The sequence below is a fragment of the Megascapheus bottae genome, chromosome 15 (assembly GCF_031878675.1).
Source record: "Megascapheus bottae isolate mThoBot1 chromosome 15, mThoBot2.hap1, whole genome shotgun sequence".
Classification (NCBI taxonomy): domain Eukaryota; kingdom Metazoa; phylum Chordata; class Mammalia; order Rodentia; family Geomyidae; genus Megascapheus; species Megascapheus bottae.
The window spans coordinates 17,511,856-17,532,556 of record NC_143523.1 but is presented as its reverse complement, the minus strand read 5'-3'; the positions used below and the strand labels follow the sequence as shown (position 1 = coordinate 17,532,556).

The 20,701-nt window shown below is 38.3% G+C and overlaps 1 protein-coding gene across 3 annotated transcripts in view; it reads right to left on the bottom strand.

The window, feature by feature from the left end:
• The window catches only part of Sorcs1 (sortilin related VPS10 domain containing receptor 1), a 442,495-nt gene that overhangs the window by 263,536 nt on the left and 158,258 nt on the right, over positions 1-20,701 (bottom strand). For all 3 annotated transcript variants that reach the window (XM_090345933.1, XM_090345930.1, XM_090345931.1), the window contains exon 2: positions 11,859-11,926. In XM_090345933.1, coding sequence (XP_090202059.1) covers positions 11,859-11,926 — 68 coding nt within the window. The remainder of the gene's footprint in view (positions 1-11,858; positions 11,927-20,701) is intronic.

Genomic DNA, 20,701 nt, shown 5'->3' with positions numbered 1-20,701 from the left:
TTAGAGCAGTCAGCAAGGTTCTTATAACAAACAAATGACCACAAATGACTGAAAGAGCATATGCACACACACACACACACACACACACACACACACACACACACACACACCTATGAACAAGAAGCTGAGATGTCAACAAACATGATGAAAATAAATAGTGTAGGGTCATTAACCTTCCCTAACTAATAATTCTGAGTATGGTGGGAAATGAATGATTGCTGAGGGAGAAGGGGTGGGAAGACCCTTTTTGTGTAAGGAAATTAATTACTGAAAGAGTTAACACTGATTGGTTAGAGAATCAACAGGAAAGGTCAGTCCTCCAAGAGTCATTACACTCCAAGTAAACAGTCATCAGCTTACCCTGCAAAATAAGTGGCAGACTTGCTGTATATCTGAATACAAATCACCTTCAGGACCCACTGCCAGCCTTACCTCTTTTTGCCAACAGGATATACAAGCGGGCATGTGTATTCTTAGGTAATCTGTGTGTGTTTGTGACTGTATGAGAGCACACACATGCACATGTGTGTGGGCATTTATGTATTGCATAAATAATGTTTGTATTAAACAAAGTAATCGACTCACAGACCCAGCACCAATAGAGATCTGGATACTGCACATAGTTGCATCAAGTGCATCTACGTTCATATTGCTTCTTCCTTACTAGAATCTAGGTTCTGTAAGTTCTAGGTTCTTTGGTAGAGTGGTGATAGTGCCTAATAACCAGGAATCTTTTTTTTTCATTTATATTATTTCTAACAAATATCCAGGAAGCCTGGCATCCTAATGCTGGGTGACTCTTCTTCAAGACACATCTTAATCCAAAGCTTTGGTAAATCAAGGATCGCTTGGGGGAAAATCTGCCTTTCAGAGATTAGATAATCACAACAGATCCCAGTGGAGTTTTGTAACCAAAATGTTCTAAGCTATAATTGTGGTAGAATCAGCTATAAGAGGTGCAAGTATAGATATTCGATTCTGTAAGACTATGATTCTGGAAAAGCTATAAGTTGTGGAGTGGAATCCTGAGAAGAAGCTATAAGCACTGTAAATTTCTTTTCTAATTTTGAGGCAATTTCTACAAAAATGCTTTGCCTATCTTCACTTCCCTAATAGACACTTGGGGATCAGCAATGTTTTGGAGGTGTTTACCTTAGATCCCATCCAGAAGAAGTCTTTGAGATCTTTATTTCCTGATTCCTTTATTCAAGTAATTATTTTTAATTAGTATACATAATGTGCCAGGCACTCCACTAGGTTAGGATCATATACAAAGAAGCCTTGTTCTACCATCAAGGGGTTTACAGTAAAGGCAGAACAAGAAAAGTGATGAGATATATTGAATGCAACCGATGTAAAAAGCAGCTGTAAGAGCAGAGTCTTAGAACTCACTGAGTAGCTCATGGAAGGGGGTAGGGCAAAATACTTGGTAATAAGAGCAGAAAACTGTTTCAACATGCTGGATCCCAGTGTAATGTTCTTCTCTTGAAAGCTGGCAGTCTCCCCAAGTACACCAATACAGATGTTTACTTGTTCCTAGCGCCCAAACCGGAGAGCCACCAGCTCAGAAGCATCATCAGAGGAGCGCTTCCTGCAGTTTTCATGGATGGTGCCTTATGAATAATGGAAACTTTCAAGAATGATTTCAGTTGAAGAACAGGGAGAAGTCCTTCCTGTGGGGCTGTGTGTGTCAGCATTCTGCCCTGGTAAATTATCTGCAGACAGCATAGTCTATCAAAATGAGCACATCGCTGTTCATTCTTTCCTACCTGCCATCCGTTACTTTTAGTATATTTCTAGAATCAAAAATAAGAGCAAAAAGGGACACCAAAAGGTGAGATGAGATAAATGCACTGATCTTGTGCATGGGGAAGAGGAGGGGAGGGGGGTCTGTTGGAAAAATGTAAAAGGCAGATTCTTCCAGAACAACAAGAATATTCATAAGATTGTTTGCTTAACAGAGGTTTGCAAACCACAGGGCTGGGAAGCACTGGCAGTTAAACACTGGGGTTGTTTTCAATCAGATGAACAGTCAATTTTGCACCACGTTCATATAGCAGTGATGTTGTGTGAGTTTCTATTGTCTATATTCTCACAGGTAAAAAGCATACCATGCTATTAATTTATGCCATGGGTATATTATTACTTTTGAAAATGGTATTCTTTGAAATATCCATAGATAACCTCATGGGGTTTTTTTTGGATTAAAAATATTTTTAATAGAGTAGAAATCATTGCCTTGAGAAACATTTGGTTGTTGACAGGTCCCCTGACTCTGTTCATTTGGAATCTAAAATCCCTTCCTTGAAGTACCTCACAGCACGGCTGTCACCCGGGCTATTACTAGAATCCTGAGTTGTTATTTAACTTTGTCATAGGTGACAAAGCGACGGTTCTGTGGTTTGTCTTAGAATGATGGTAATCTTTTCCCCAATGCCTACCACGTGTGTGTGCTTGTCTGTCGTCCAACATATGTTTTCTTCTTAGGAAAAAAAAATGACACCTAAATGGAACTCAGGAACTAAGGAAGAATGAAAATATTAACCCTCCAAGAAAAAGAAAACAACATAATTCTGATAAATTTAGATAAGTTTTGGCTCTAAGGACACCCTTGACACACACACAAAATGACCCTGTCTGTGATGGTCTCTGTAGGCTTAGAAGTCCCTTCAAGGTGAGCATTTTCCTCCTAGCCACAATAACTTTTAGTTTGCAATAACACAGTTGCCAACCAAACAGACATATAAGGAGGAGATGTTGATTTAACTAGCATTCAGGTACTGCTGTCTCGTTTCATAATGTTTTAGTCACTCCTTTCAAAATGTTTAGTCAGTTTAGTCAGACTGAAACCAGTCTGAGACCCAAGCATCTGAAATTCAACATGTAATAATGTTTTCTGGCCGAAATGAATTTCACTCATCTCGATGTACACATTTGTTTGTTTGTTTTAACATTACAAAGGGATCCGAACTTCAGATTTCTATGTACAGCATGATTGTGTTTCAGGACAAGATGAGAAAGAGATTGCCCATATTGTGGGTGATAAATTTCTATTCTCCTTGCTGCAGAAAACTTTCCCATGAAAAGTGGCAAGACAGGAGCTGTGACCTGGATGTCCAGATAGGAACCCTAGATAGGTAAACCCCAAGTTAAACAAGAGGCCAAAGTTCATTGGTTCTATGTGTTTTCTATATATTAATTTTATTGTGGTTATAATGTCCTGGGCTTACGTCTCAGAGATTCTGAGTCAAATAATTCCTGGGCAGAGCCACATGGAGAGAATTTCAAAGAAACCTCTAGATGATTCTACTGTGCCACAGAGTATGAAATATATTTAGCATAGTCCCAGGCATATGATCAATACATAGTAGATAAAATAATCAGCAATGATTTATTTAGGCATTGAATCATGAGATAGTTATTAAATATCCATTATGTTATAGGCACTGTTCTTTAATGCTACAAGCAAAGAAGTTACAAATTAATAGTCTTGAAGAGTACACTGTCCAGTGAAATATAAGAATGCCTAAAGACAGTTATATCTGGGTGTTTCTACCATTGTTATTGCAGAAGAAGCCAGAAATAACAAGTTTTCCCTGCTCTAACTCCTAACTAATGATGGACATCACTGGAGCTTCTTACAGCTTAGAGCAAACTGGGAATTTTAACTTACCAGGCTTTTACAGCAACTTAGGGAAGCAATTTTGGAATTCTCAGTTGTCAGTTGAGGAAAGTGAGTCTCCATGGATAATAATTAGCATTTTATCTTTTTGCATTTACAATTAGAAGACCTGACGTGTATAGCTCATATAACATGCGATGTTTGGGGCAATTTCTTAAAACATTCTTTGGAGATTGATTGGTGAAACTATTATTATTATTTCTCCTAATATAGGATATGGAATCCATGGTCCAGAGAGATTGGCAACTTGGGCAACACACCTGTGTTCTCTACCAATTAAACTTTGGCTTTGGGCTCTTCCTGCTACTGGCAATAACTTACCAAACTTCTCACCTACAAAGCAACAATGAAACTATCTGCCTTTGTCTAGCTTTAAGCAACTACTACATGAGTAAAGAAGGACATATTTAAGGAAAAATCTTCTAAGCTTTTATTAACAGCATTGCAAAATGATGAAGGCACCCACTGGATGCAAGGCAAATATTTGGATGAATAATAAGTAGAAATTTAGAATCTTAAAAGTTAGGTTTAATATCAGCTTGTCAAATAAAAAGTTTCCTCTTTTACTCAAGAGTACATAGAATAATTTTCCCAAGATTGCACAATTACTATATTGAGAAGATGAGAGGACATGTTCACACCTATCTCACTAATTGTAAGATATACTATTTACTCTTCAAAAGACACTGCAGTGACCTCTCCGGTAACTATATTGCTCTGATTATATTTACCAAACTTTAAGGAAAATTCACTATTTCCATATTCATTCCAAATTTCTAACATTTCAGGGGCAAAAAAGTCCTTTGCAACTGAAGAATTAATTATAAGACCAAAAGCATGTAAATTCAATTCTGAATGGAATAACTCAATGTTATCATACTTTTTTTTGCCTTCTGAAAAGCCTCAAATGGAAGCTTTGCACCAGGGTGCAAAAAGCTAACTATCATTAAGCACTAGTCCATTGCATGCTGAGATTCACGCTTTCTGTCTTCTCCAATTTTTGGATTGGCCTTCAGCCAACACTGTGCTGTGTCATTGGCACACAGCCACTTAACCGAGCTTTTTCTTTCTCTTTCCACTTTGGTTCTACTTCTTTCTTATCCACACCCAGTGGCATTATTTTCTTAGTCAAAAGCGAGAGACCTTCCATTCAAACTCAATACTGCTAACAACAACCACAAGAATAATCTGCCAAAGATGTACTTTGTAAGACTCAGGAAAAGAGCAGGGTATATAATGTACCATCAGAAGTCAACAGAGATAGAACAAAAAGGCAGAGAAATCAGAAAACAAGCCAGAGTCAAGAACTAAGGCTAGCAGAAATCACTGCAAGTCTTCAATATTTTATATACTAATAAAGTGTCACATTACATAAGTGTCTACTCTATTGGGAGTTGTCCTCCTTAGAACAACTTTTCCTTCCTTCCCTTTGCTGAGTATTCTAAATTGTAGAGATTTGCCTAAATAATATGCTTATTTGTAAATAACCTTTTATTTGGAGCAACAAAAGTTAAAATAATCCTTTAAAGTACAGGCATCCATCACACCCATTTCTTTAAATGCTGAGTTACAATGTCCATAGCTGAGTAATTTACTGTGAGAATAGAAGATAATTTTTTGACCAGACAGGAATATTCATGGTCCAAGACACAGAAATCATTAGCACAAAACCCATAGATTATAGAACCATGTTTAAACTAATGCTAATACCCTTCCTCGTAATCTTATACCCACTACAGCAGAGAACTGAGGTAAAATGAAGTAAAAACAAGTTTCTGAATTTCATTAGACAATCTCTGAGCAGACTGTCTCCCTACCCCACTGCAACTTATAATGGAGTGACACTAATACGAAAAGAGAAGGCATGGGATATTCTAGTCATGGGAAGAAACTTACATTTCATGAGCTCTTACTATTCCTTTTGAATCTCACACACATTTTCCCTGAGAATAAAGCTAGTTATATTTGTACAGGTCTCATGAACAACACAAGCTGGAAACACATCTTTTGTTCAGGGATTTCCTCTGATTTCTCTGTAGATTAGATTCAGATCCTGTGATGAGAGTGTTTAGATAAAGTCTCCTAGGAAGGCTGCATTTTTTAAATATAATGCAAGACTCAACTTTAAACGCTTCCTGGGGTAAACTCAAACTATATACTTCTCAAACATTATTTATTCTTCACAAACAAATTCAATACCAGTTCATTATGACCACATATTTCTGATAAATTTATTCCCTGATTAAATACCACAGAAAATCTATCTAATCTTAGATGCGCAAAGGCATGCTCTTTCCAGTCTGAAATACTCAAGTTATTAGCAGATCTTTTTAACCAGATGAGGAAAATGCGACTCACAGATGGCATCACTGGATGGATTCAGTACCTATATTTTCCTGATAAGGATAAAGAATATAACAGAAAAGAAGGGAGTGAAGGATTAATAAGAAATGTCAAATAAATGAAGCACAGGGAAGAGGGACCAACAGTCTATATTCACTATCTTCTCTATTCTATTACCATTTATTCCAGAGGCTTAATTTATCAGCTTTATGGTTTTACAGTTACTGCTTTTGGTTTTCTTTTTTTTTATTCCCTTGGAGACAGTAGTTTTTCCATTAATATTTTTATTAGCAATGTTGAGTTGTACCAGAAAGATTTTGTTTTGACATTGCCATTCATGCATATAATATACTCATATTCATATTCATCCTCTCTGAACCCCATGTTTTCCCCTTGTCCTGCTGCTGATGGCTGCTCCCTGAGACTACCTGATTTACCTTCCTGTAATTCATTTTAGTAAAAACAAACTTAGTAAATACACCATGGACGTCTACCCTCATAGAGTAAGGCTGAGAAGAGAATGGGTCCCGATTTTCGGCCTGAATATATCCTGCAGTTACGTCTGAGAAAATAGAGACTAGGATAAATCAGTCTGTGAACTGAAGACCTTACTCCATGACACTCATCAGGAGTGCCTTTACTGTTCCTGGATGCCTGGCATGGACCCAGGGGATGACTTCACTGACCCTATCCCAGTCCCCCAGACTTCCTGATGACTGAGGCAGAATCCATCATGTTGTTTTCACAGCCCCCTAAAATAAGTAAGCAGGAACCACTTTGTGTAAGAGACTCCCAGTTCTGAAGACACAACACACCAGAGATGAACAAGCAAAGGAAATGACAGGGATAGGCAGACCTCGAGGATCTTAGGCCATCTTAGCACAACAACAGCCCATGGGCTCTGAACAGCTACCCCCAAAGGGACACTCCCCAGTCCAGACCTCTCTTAAAAGAGCAGCAGTTACCGGACATGTCAGCAAAACTCTGACTGACAAGATTACAGTAGGCCAGGCCCCACTGCTGCCAGCCAAATAGTACTGTGTCCACGCTATTGCATAAATGTGGTAGGTTGTGAAGACTCAGGTAGCTGAATTGCTTTTTTATTTTCCCCAAACCTAAACAGGAAATGACTCATGCAATGTAAAAGGAAGAGGGTAATTTAAATTTTGTCACTCCTTTGAAATGAGAAGTGATAGATTCCTAAGCTTGGCAGGATCACAGTCCTACTGCCACCATGTGACAACCTCCTCCTCCTCCTCCTCCTCCTCTTCCTCCTCTTCCTCTTCCTCCTCTTCTCTTCCTCTTTCTCCTCCTCATCCAGATGCCAAATGTGGCCTGGGCATAAATGTGAGACCCTATGTGGTGGAAAAAAAAGGTCTGGAAATATGGCTCAAGTGGTAGAGCTCCTTTCGAGTATGGGCAAGACAATGGGTTCCAAACCAGTACCAAAAGAAAAAGTATAGATTTGCAAGTGGGAGAAAAGCAATGACGAATTGATATCACAATGGACCATCAACTAAAAGTCTCCAGACAAAATTTAATTCTAAGGACACATTCCTTCTTCCATCTGTCAGTGCATCTAGTATAAGTCTGCAACTATTTCCAAAGGTATATGCTTGCCATAATTTCACAGTTAATTTGGTGGATGGTTAGGTGTGGAGAAGGCAGGCTTTGTTGGTTCATATTATTCCCTTCAAAGTCTGAGTTAAGGCTGAGCTTACATCAGTCTGACTCTGTGTTTCCATTTGAAAGGTGTGAAGAAGCAGGACATTTAAAGATAAATTTCTTTCTAAAAGCTCTTTTCATTCTTGGTCCTGAGGAATACTGGCAGAAATAAATATACATTTCTCAAAGGAAAAAAAAATCCTTGTGCCTTTCATGAATTGATTGCATCTCTTGCTTCTGCAAGCTAAGGAGTCATAATCCACTGCAATCACAGATTGTTTGAAGCCAATAAACCAAAGGTGACGACCTTGCTAATACATCCCAGGAGGAGAAAGAAATAAAGCCGTGCTGAGGAATAACTCTTCGGCACACCATTTCCCTTTGGAAAGAGAATAGAGTGGAAAGTGCCCTAGCTTGATTTATGAGTTGAACACTATTCTGGAAACTTCACCTGAAATAAGAGAAAGGTTTTTCTAAAGTTCTCTAGCAGTGCTGCTTTTATCTCACTAGTCCTGCGATATACAGGGCAAAACCTCTCTATATCCTGGGATGCCACTTTAGTGACACATATGGTTCCCCAGGCCTTGGCTCACAGTTGAGCCAGGGTCTCAAATGTGGTTAAGTATCCCCCTTCCTATTGTTCATTCTTGGGTGACAGCACAATGTGCAGTGGTTGGATTAGGAATCGATGGGCTAGACATTACATGTGTATTTGAACAACTCCCTAGAGTTAACTGACAGAAAAGAAATGGATAGAAATAAACTCACCCTGCTTTACTATTAGGTTAGCTTGCAACACTCAAGGAAGCATCATTGTACACATGAGGTATAACAGTGTCAATCTACAAGTGCAATTAAATGAATGTTTGCCACCTCCTACATGTGCAATGACAATTAATTAGAGCCAGACCTAACATTTGAATAAGCCACCTTCTGATAACCACTGAGTATATGTATTATGCAGGATAGGATTAATTTTACATCAGTTAATTAGAACATGCAGGTGACAAAAATTTGGATTTTTAAAATCTCCCAATAAATTTCCTCTTCCCTGATTACCTACTATGGGAAAGGAGTTGTGCTTGGGGCTGGGAATAAAATCATGAATAAAATAGTATGCTACCTTCAAAATGTTCTCTTGTCAAGGTTGCAAATGTAGAGAAAAATAAAACATTCAATATGAAAAAAATACATGCAACTGAAAGAGTTAGCATCATCCAAGTAGCAATTCTTTCTGTTTGGGAAAGGAAGTAGTTAGGAAAGGGATTCAACAAGAAATGGTCCCTGTGGGGTTCAAAGCCTAGCCCTAGGAGCTAACCTACTTAGAATCCTGGGAATAGCCAAGTGCCTCCCAGGAAAATGGTCCACACACAAGGCTGGCTACTGGCTAGAGTATAAATATAAATATAAATATCTCTATATAAATATATATAGAGAGAGTGTATATATATATTGTTGTATATATTTGTTATATGTATATATCAATTGAAATGAGATCATTCTACTGACAAGTGTATAGTTTTGGAGATGCAGTGAAAATCTTGCTGTGCCTTTTGAGCATCTGAGATATTAGACAAGTTGGTCTCAGCAACAAAGCTCTATGACAGAGAGGTACTGTGGCTGTGTGCCCCTTATAGAGAGGGAGTTTTCCCATCATCTAAACTGCCAATAGCTTCCTCGCTGGCTCAGCCTCTCAGCAGAGCACCGATTATCCTGTGCTCAATGCGGGCGGAGGGGGAATGAATATATTTCTTTGTAAGGATATTCTACCTTGATTTTGACATTTTATTTATCTCAACCCTTAAGCTTATCTTGTTTCAAATGGAAAAACTGCACTGCTTCACAAATCTCAGAGCTAAATCCACTCTTAGATGGAGATGGTTGGGTGGTACAATTAATTTGCTGTATGTCAAATCAACCCTTTACTCTCAGTTTGTTGACTCCTTGGGTGAACAACAACACAACACAAAACAAAAAGTCAACAGCTTGCTCCAGGATTAAGATGTAATCGATGACAAGACCAATGGGGAGCAAAAGCTCATTAATTTAGTACAGTGCATCTTGTCTTGCCTGAATGTAGATCCAGAGCGGGTCAAGACCAAAGGAACAAAAGGCGCATGGTATCCTTAATATGTGGCTATTAGATCCAACCAGTACAAGAGCGAGGATTTAATATTTGCATAACCAATGCTATGGACATGGTACTGGAAATATAAACACAACTACATAGACATAAAAACCTATGACTCTATAGACATAATGTTCTATTACATAGATTAATATGTATCTATGACATACAAACCCTCAGCCTAATTTTAATTACGTTCTAAAATCTAAGTGCCAATAATCATATATAGAGATTCCCTTCTTGAATACTTGTTTATTAAATACATCATTTGAAATATGATGTAAAAATCAATGTTAATAAACTCTTTAATAAAAAAGTAAAATAAATAAATAAATATAATGCCCTCCCCCCTAAAAAAAAGAATGTGGTAGTTCTGGGTGACTATCTCGGTGAATTTTTTGGTAATATTTGCTTCAACTGTCCACAGAACTTTGCTCCCCTAAGGAGTTAATCAATATACTGTTGTTATATAAATGAATGAAAAAGAAATATACTGATGACTAGAAGATGGAAACAAGTTTCTGTGTTCACTGGTGCATTCAAAAAGGAAAATGCAATGAGCATCATTTATTTATGTGGTAAGTCTTGATTCAGACCCTCCACGTCTTGATGATGTGTGAAACTTGCTTTGGGGTCATAGTTTCTGTTTTTACAACTTTATTTGCATGCTAAGACTTGGTCTGGGAGAAAGTGAAGTCACACCAGACAATGTAGCTTCCCTGAGGAAGGGCTCAACAGAGAAAGAACAAAACTTGAGGCTTCTTTCTGCTGATCCCACCTACTCCTTCCCTGTTTTGGTGACTACCTTAAGTGGGAAGGGTGGTTGAAGCGGAGGGGGGGGAGGGGAGAGGCTCTACACTGACTATGACTGTAGTGATCTGATCTCTGAGTGGCTCAGATAATAAAGCCTGTGTTAAGTATTGTAAATACTTCCTTTCACATTTGAAAAATGACCTTTTCCAAAAGGAGTGTTCCTTCCTACTAAGTAGCAAGATGATCAATTACTAGCAAAACAGAGCATCCACAAGAATTATTTCCAATATATGATCTATTTGTATATTATAAAACTTTACTAAATAGGTATGCATTAAATAAGTAAACTGTAAGTTTCAATATGGTTTTGTACACATATGCAAAACACACATGCAAGAAAGAAAGAGGGCAAGAGAGAAATAAGCATGCACAGACAGAAAATCTAGAAAACCATTCTTGTCATTCATTGCCAAGAATCAAACCCCTAAAAGCTGAGACCAGCAACAGAAAACTCTGAAGCCTAGTAGTTTGTATTTTCTATTTGATTGTAAAACAATGCTTTGGTTCTCTCACTCCTGGTTGGCTCTTCTTCTCAACCTGTGTCATGTAACCATATCTAAACCTTTCATTTGCATTTGGTCCTGCATTTTGGTCCTGGTACTCACAAGTTACTTTGTCTCTAAAAGATTTGCACCTGTTCATTTGAAGGAGTCTTTTATGCACAGTCCATGTTGGTGAGACAACGGCATGAATCCCACGGATAAGGGTGTGTGTGTGTGTGTGTGTGTGTGTGTGTGTGTGTGTGTGTGTGTGTGTGTGCATGTGCATCAGTGTCACACACACGCACCACATACATGCACCTGCATGCAGCTAGTAAGGCAGAGGACCATGCACAGTTGGTCATGAAAGAGTATGATCCTGGCAAGAAGCCTGGTTGCTTCAGCCCTAGAGGTTGTGTTGATCCCTTGGACACAAGGACCTCCACTTCCCTTCTTCATCACTGAGAACCGGGGACCCACAATGCATAAGAATAACGGAATGAACAGTGTAGCACAGTGATCTGACAAACCAATGCCTTGGCCTTCCAAAAGATAAATCACAGGGAAACAGAATAAACAGGAAGGATGGATGCATATAATCCTTTCCCAGAACCTTCTCAACAGGGTATGCAAGAGGGACAGGGACAGGGAAAGAAAGAGAGGAGGAGAGAGCAGAGGGGGAGGGAGAGCAGGAGTCCATACCATGCTTAAATAACACAGTAATTATTGGCTCAATTTATCTACATACCTCCAAAGTGAGCTCTCAGTGATGCTCCCCAGGTTATAATCATAGAGCTTTGTCAAAATGAGAATCACCTGAAGGCAAAAGAAGAAATCATGGTTAGTCTCAAACAATTACAGTCTGAAATGGCCCAGGGGAAGGCTTAGGATTCCTTTAATGGGTGCTTAACATAATTGAATGAATTGTTACAGCCTTTGCTGCAGTCACTGGGGGAGGGTGAGCAGGCCTTCCACAGGAAACCTTAGGCCAGATGTCCATCACACCTTCCTCTTTCTCACCCTGCAGCAAGAGTTAGCCTCCACACACTGAACTCCTTACCCTGCCTGTTGTACTATTGCAGGAAGAGTTATCACTTATGTATCCTCTGAGGAATCCAAAGAACAGTTGCCAGCTTCCATAGCTGGACCATACAGATCAACTTCTCTGAACCTCAATATCTTCATTAATTAAAGGAGACACAGAACAGTGCTAACTCCCAGAAAGGGCTATGTGAGGAGTTCAATTAAGTCATAACTTCAAATTCCATATAAACCAACAGGGAGATCAAAGCTACTTCCTTCTTCCCATACTCCTATGTAGGCTTGGCTTTCATTGATTCGTTGGATGTCTCAATTTCTAAGAATGTCATTGGGTAGATGTTACCATGTAGCATAGAAAGGCTAAGCAAACAACAGGTAGAAAAAAGAGATATGTCAGTTATATAAGGTCCCAACCTTGAAGAATTGGGAGTGGAAAGGTCTCCATAAGAAAGAAATAACCCACAAAAGTTAACATTTAGGAACAAGCAGCTGCAAACTTAAGGTTACATAGCTTCAACGTCCCATCTGATTTTTCACCTGTCACTATGGTCAGCTGCATTCAGAGGAACTTCTAAACTTTCTAGTTTACACCTTCCAGAGTCAGGAAACAAGGAGACAGTATTTTTCTTAGTGTCAGAAAAGAATACAAAGAAATACGGGAGGTCTGTGAGAATAGAAAGTGTTATGGTAAGTCATTGCAGGAGTGCTGAAACACACATTCTCAGTGCTGTCTAATGCTAGAAGCCACCCACATCTTGTTTCTTGGTGTACATAAGCCCAGGATACCTGAAAACACTTATGGTCTAAATATTTTGGCCCCAGCTGGGCCTGTAATGTTAGCTACTCAGAAGGCCGAGGTGTGAGAATTATGGCTCAAAGCCAATTCAGCTAGATTTTCCTGACAGTTGTAAGACTTGAACTCAGAACCTGCTTTCTGTCCCTAAGCCTCTCTATACTCAAGGCTAATGGTCTACCCCTTTGAGCCATGGTGCTAGTTCTGGATTTTTCTGACTTTCCTGCCTGGGCTGGCTTAGAACACCAGTCCTCAGATCTCAGCCTCTTGAGTAGCTAGGATTACAGATATAAGAAACCTGCAGCAGGCTTGAGAATTTTATTTATAATTAACCACCATAACGTCAGAACTGGTGTTGTGGCACCAAGTGGTAGATTACCAACCTAGTATAAAGAGCCAGACCCCCAGTTCAAGACAACAGACACTAAATAAATAAATAAATATTAAAAAATAAGTCTGCTATTTCAAACTCAGCAAAAAACATTGTCATTGATTCCCTGTGAAGACCAAGAGACGAGAACCAGCGGCAGTGAGCACAGAACATGGTAACATTGAATTGTACGGCAGCATGCTGCCCCACTGTGCTGAATTCTTCCACATTAACATCTACTCACACAGGGATGGAGTTTCTAAAGGCACAAAACATGATTGACCCCAATTTATTTTTCACCTTCCACAACAAGTAAACTGGAACTCCGTGACTGGCTTTGTTCTGAATTCAAAGAAATGAAGAGCTATGGCAACCTAACTAGAGAGATTCCCCAGGGCACCATCTTCTAAGGCTTCTCTCCAAGCAGCCACAGCATTGCTTCTTTCAATGAGTGATTCACAGTTTTGCTGGTACTCAAGCAAAATGTGAGCGTGTGCGAGATGCAGTGCACCCAGTGGGTGCATCTGTTGACACATCTGTGGAGGGGCACCAATGAAGTCACTCTGAGGACTAATTTCAATCACCTCCCTCCCAGGAGGCGCTGGGCAGTGGCAGCAGGTTGGCTTTGTTTGAAGACACCAATTGATGCTCCAGGTCCATACTGTGTATCAAGTATCCCTAGAACTCCCTCGTCACGAAAATGGGGGTATGGGAATAAAGCATTTCTAGGTAGTCCTTCTCTTGATATGACAGTCAGCCAAATAACATAGTTCAGCAGGTCACCGGCTATGCCTCCCATTCATCTAATGAGAAAATTCAGAAAAGGGACCCTAGAACCCAGCATGCAATGTTTCACGACAAAAGAAAAAATATTAAGTAATTTCCATGGCAGGAAGGTGGGAATCTGTACTATGCATCTTTTTGATGGGCTAGAAAAATGAAAATGCCAGTGATACAGTCAATACAGCACCTGAAGAGGTATCCTTTATGGCATTTCAAAGTCTATCTCTGAAGTCAGTCTCCCTTCCTTTCTTGTTTTCCCTGTTACTGTCTGTGGGGGTTATTTACCAATTCACTCCAGAATAGGGAGTATAATCATTTCACTAGCCTGTTTCATTGTTGGTTTTTTCCTACTGCTTTTGTTAATTCATGATGCTAGTTTGTAGGAATAGCTCATGTTAAAGGGGGCACAGACTAAATAACTAGTGAATAAAAATAATACAATTGCTTATAACTTTGTGTTTTCAAACTTACTTGACTAAACTGTAGTAAATAGTATACGAATGATTATTTCATGTGTTTCATGATTTTTATGGATGGAGTTTATGAGTGTGTAACATGTAAATTTAAAATTCAATAACACCAAGGTTGTTGTGATGAAAAAATCATACAACTCATAGAAAGTAGAGAATCTGCTAATTTTCTTTTTACCTCCATATCTTGTTCTTACTAAACAGTACCCAGATATCCATGATTTGAAACAATAAACAATGACCATGACCAGAGACATTTTACGTTTCTCTCCAAATCCTATGGTGATATCTTTAAGCAGTTATCATTAGAACAACAGAGGCTTGATAACCAGGACTCTAGAATGCAGCTATATCGGCAACTTTCTCTAGTGATAGGTCTGAAGAACTGCTCCATTCTGTCTAGGAACTGCTGTCATCACATGGAATGTGTCCTGGTATTTTTCTGTGGCTCCTTCTTCTTATGTGTGTGGCTCACAAATCTCCTGGAAGAATCTCACTCTGTTTACACTTAGAGAGATCATATACCATATCATCTGCCAAGCTTGTCAGGAAGCATCAACATTTTAGAGAGCAGGAGCATGCCAGATACGATGTCAAATATTGTGAGAGAAAGAGTAACATCCTCCAGGAAGCAAGTGAAGTTATCAGCCCTGGAACTGAACCAATGTCTCGTAACTGAACCGCTCAGCTACCACACTGAAGAGATATGACTGAGACTTCTGTAGCCCATGCTGAATAATTCCATCAACTATAGCCCTTGACATCCTCTGTATCGGAGACACTATTACGAAAAACCCTATGAGAAAGTCATTTGCCAATTTACTCCTCTCTTCTGTTGCAGCCACTTTTGGCCCCGAGTTACACAGCAGAAGTGTTTGACAAGATAGAGACACTAGTATATGGCAGACTAAACAGTGTCTTCCTATGTTAATTAGCGAAAATCCAGTGAAGAGTGTTCAGTGTATCAACATGGGAGGCCAAGCCTAACTTCTGGTATGTATTAACATGAATTAGTTGGCAACAACGTAAGTTAATACACAGACAACTTCCTTTATGTACTTTATTATAACAACTGTCGGTCATATAACCATGCTGGATATGACAGCTCATTTTCTATATTAATATTAAATAGATTTTAGAAATAAAACTATAAATGGTTTTGGAATCCCTAGTGCATGTTCTTGGGAACCTTCTTTTCTTCCCAGTATATATTTTAAAACTTCTGCATTAAACGCTAAAATGAAGACAACATTTTGTGATAACCTTTCAAAGAAGCAGGGCCAAATTTTCCATTGATATTTATTTTTTTAAAAAAAACACTGTATATTTACTTTTCTTGTGGCTGTGACAAAATATCTGATGTAAGCAACTTAAAGTAGAAAGATTAATTTCATTGCTTTCAAAGTCTTCCCATGGTGGCTAAGCCCCATCCTCTTGGGTGAACACCCTGGAAGAAAGAATATGAATTGGAGGAGATTCTTTTCCTCTGGTATTTAAAGTTCTGATTATAATATCAGCTGTCCTCATCTTGCATCCTGAATAGCTTAGCTCTAACCATAATATTTCAATTAATAAATATAAACCCAACTCCAAAAATGTATGTGTAATTATATTCCTTTATTAAAGGAAAAGGACATCAATAATTGTTGAACTGATTCAAGGATTCCATACACATACACACACACATACACCCCCCCCCAGATTTCTCAGATAAAAGTAAAGTACATGCAAGCACAACTGGACAATAAAAATCCAATAGAAATAATAAGCTCGATTTGGAGTACATGACAATCTAGAGAGTATTTTTCCCTCTGGAAAGTAATCAGTCTCATGATCTTCAAGTTTGGTAGTTACCCACCTATAATTTAATGTAATGTTTATCTACATAGTGTCCCCTATATGACAGTGAATTTGAGTGAATTAAATAACGACTAAATCTCTTTGGGGAAAATCTAAGATACAAGACCACCAAGAGTGATGCTAACACAGATGGAGAAGTACAGAAAACGGGATCAATGCAAGACAACACAGCCAACTGCAGCATGTGGAGAGCACTTGTGAAACGTGAAAAATCCTCCCGGTAAATTTGCTATGTCCTTTCTATGAATTTCTTCCTCTGTAGAGTTAGAGGTCATGTGTAGTTAAGACCTAAGACAACAACACTCACAGAGGCTACAGAGCCTTCTTTAAGGAACTGCCATATATTGAAACAAAACAAAACAAAACAAACAAACAACAACAAAAAAAATCAAGCTCTCATTCAAGGCAAGGCAACTTCTTCAATCTGCTGTAAACTAAGTTCTTTCTCATTAGAAACAGGCAAAAGAATATTAACCACAGAAGAGGTTATGGTCTGGCCTTAGAGACAGATGTTTACTTTTAGCAAACAAACCCAAGGATGTCAAATTCACTAGTCCTAACTTGCTTTATGATGAAGATCTTTAAAATACCACTTTTGAGGGCTGGGAGTTTGGCCTAGTGGTAGAGTGCTTGTCTGGCATGCATGAAGACCTGGGTTCGATTCCTTGGTCCCACATACATAGAAAAAAAGCCAGAAGTGGTGCTGTGGCTCAAGTGGTAGAGCTCTAGTCTTGAGCAAGTCCAAGGACAGTGGTCAGGCCCTGAGCTCAAGCCCAGGACTGGCAAAATAAAAAAAAAAGTAAAAAAATATCACTTTTGATCTTGAAAAGTCTCTCTTGTATCCCAAATTCCTTCCCCAAATCTCTCAATCTCACAATACCAAAATAGAGAAGTGACTCCTCATTTTTATTTCTTTCTCTACCCCTCCTTCTTTTCTTTCTTCATTTCTTCCTTCTGTTTAATAATAAAAAGAATAATTTACCAAACATATTCAAGTGAATAATTTTGGTTATTCATATGCCTCTGTCTCTTGGTAAAGTATTCTCCCCTAAATAATTCCTCATAAATCCTCTGATGCTAAATTAAAACTCAATTTCCTTTTTTAAAAAAGGCAAGTTTCATTAATGCAATCCCACAAATTGTCAAAAATGAAATAAATATGCAAAAAATAAGAAAATGCATTAATAAAAATCTGTAGGTAGATTATAAAATGCAGAAATGAGGCATACACAAAGATCCTAAGCTAAAATCTTAATATATGAAAAGAGGCAAGGGAGTAGGGAGAAGAAAGTAGTTAACTCACTGTGAAGCTTAAACAGCTATGGTTCAAGGGGACAGAATTTCATTGGCAAAGCTTAAAAATTATTCACCATGTTTTCTTTTTTTCCTGTAGTGATTAGGAAGAAGAGGCATTCTATCAAAGCCATCTTTCTTCAAGCTTAGGGGGAGGAGGCATGATGAGATAAAACTGATCCATCTTCCTCCAGCTTGGTTCCCAAATAGGACCTGGTATATTGTTACACACACACACACACACACACACACACACACACTGCCAAAAATTCCTTATACATACGAACAATAGTATTTCTTGCATTATTTTCCCCCTCGTGGTCTGTTAAACATGTTTGAGTAAGAGGGCACAGTAGAGTTTGGATTGTAAGAGAGGGATGGAAAGGACGTGAGGAATTATTTCCTTGGAAGTTCTGAAGCAATGATCTGAGAAAGATAGATCTTAACACTCTCAAATCATTTTGTCTGAATCATAGACACTCTCTAAACATTAAGATTCCTGCTATGTGAGAACCTGGGTGCAAAGTACACACACCATTAAGCAGCAAACTGCATGTTAATGATGAGAGGTCTTTGCTCATGTTCTGCCTGTTACTTAGCTTCAGTACAAAGAAATGAAGCAAGCCTTTCCCCTTCAACCTCTCCAACTTGGTTTCTACGTTGCTGTTCATAAGTCAGAAGAGGTCAATCCAATTCTAGCACATATTATTTTTCAAGGATAGCATTGTATTTATGAGCCGGCTAATACTGTCATAGAAGTATCCTATTGTGAATCACAGTATAACACTGGAATTTAAAACATGAAAAGAATATAGTCATATGTGTAATTTTTTCTTTCTCATTTGCTATCAAACACAATTATGAAAAGCAGTAAGATGGGAAGGGGAGTTAGAGAACAATGAGAGACTCACTAACAATGTTTGACAAGAATTGTACTTATTACATATGCAACTGTAAACCCTCCTGATAATAAAATTAAAGTGAAAAAAAAGAAAAGCAGTTAGAATAAAGCACCAGGCATTAGTCAATAAGGTAAATATAATACTTTTTCTTTTTCTATACGAAAAATATTGTTGGTGGAAAAGGAAGGAACAAGAATTTTTGAATCCTAAAAACAATAACCAACCAACAGTAATAATTAGCTTATCCAGCAGAAGTTTTCTTTTGCCTTTTCTGTTCACTATGGTTTGAGTTAGAATGCAATTTGCCTAAAGAAAAACCCTCAAATTTTAGAAAATCCGATATGCAGTTAAAATTTAAATAGAATCCATGAATAACAAAGGTTTGGCTGGAAAAATGGAGGCTAAGCGAGTCTTAGAAATGTATTGTCTTTTAGTGACAGAAAATACATGATTCTAATTCTGAACCTTTATGCTGGCATGACTAGTAGGCCATATTTACACTTTAGTATGCTTTACATGCATGCATGAAACTGAAATAGTTGAACTTGTTTTTTAGAGAGGAAGAGTACTAGAAGGTCTGAATTCAATCTGAGGACATTGTATCTATGAAAATAGTAAAGTGAATCTCACTCATATTGTCAATATATGTTAACAAAAATATGAAAAAAAGTAAAGACAAAGGGAAAGGAAACAAAGAAAACTAAAAGGAAAGAAAAGAAGAAACAAAAAGAAGTGTTTTCTCATGGCAGCGCACACAACTGGAAAGATTTAAAACCCTCCTCCCCCAAATTTCAGAATTCCTAAATTTGTGTACAAATAAAGACTCTGAGCCTTAAATTTCATTAGCTGCACTGTAAATTTACCTTTGGCCGGAATCTCTCATTAGATGCTCATTAAAGCTTTTCAACAAAGCAATCCATTTTAGCAGTCCTAGCTGTGAATCAGGAATCATGTACTTGAGCCCAGACTCTGCTTCCACCCACTGTGTGTCTGACCAAGTAAACATGCCCCTTTCAACATGTGTTTCCAGCCTGGCCACACAGCATGTTCCCTCAGATTTCTTCCTATTGTTAAGAGCTCTCAGCACTGAACACAACAACCTGCTCTATTTTCAGCATTGACAGTATTCATTATGTTATTTTCACAGTTCAAGGCAAAATCTTGGATGCTTCTTTATCTTCATCATTCCTTTCTTTTTTTATTGTATTTTATGGTCAGGATAATGTATAGAGGAGTTACACTTACATTCTTCAGGTAATGGGTACAGTATTTCTGGAAACTTGGTACCCCTTCTCATGTTTTTGTCCTCCTCTCGCCCGCCAATCATCTTGCTTTCCCTCTTCCCTTCCCAATTTCAATAAACAAATGTATATGCAATATAACAAGTAACAAAGTCAAATACAGTAACCACATGAGATTAACTATAAGGGCAACAGAGAAAATAAATAACTTCACATAGTACATTAAGAACTATAATCACAAAGGTAAGCTATGTACATATGGTCATACAGGATGAGACTAAACGAGATGAGTTCTAGGATATAGAAGCAAGAAGTTTATCTTTGTGAATGTTGTCCTTCATCCTTTTCTTCACTCCAAATGCCACCAGTCACTAAGCTTCATACACCCCTCCCATCTAACCTTACTTCAATAAGGGTCCAGGAACATTAGCTATCACCTACAAGAATGCTAAAACTCTACCAGCTTCTTTCCTGTCACTGTTTTGCCATACTGACAACACAATGCTTTGTGTTTTCAGAAAATAATGTTAGCTGTCTTTCTCACTCTTTAAACTATGTTTGTGTTTGGCCACCAGTGTTAAAATAAAGTTTAAGTTCCATATTATGTAAAGGAAAAAAAAGTCAAGCATGATCTGGTTCCAAGTTCTGCCTTTAAACCAATCTTAACTCTCACAACTACACGTGATTTCTATGTAATATCCAGCTGCCTTAGAGAATGTCAGTATTTGTTGATGTTATGACTGGATGCCTGTTGGTATACGGATGACAGAGTAATGACTGCAGCTGGCCTTCCAAGTTGAATTTGGCCACAAAACCTTGAGTAACTGGAAGACGCATA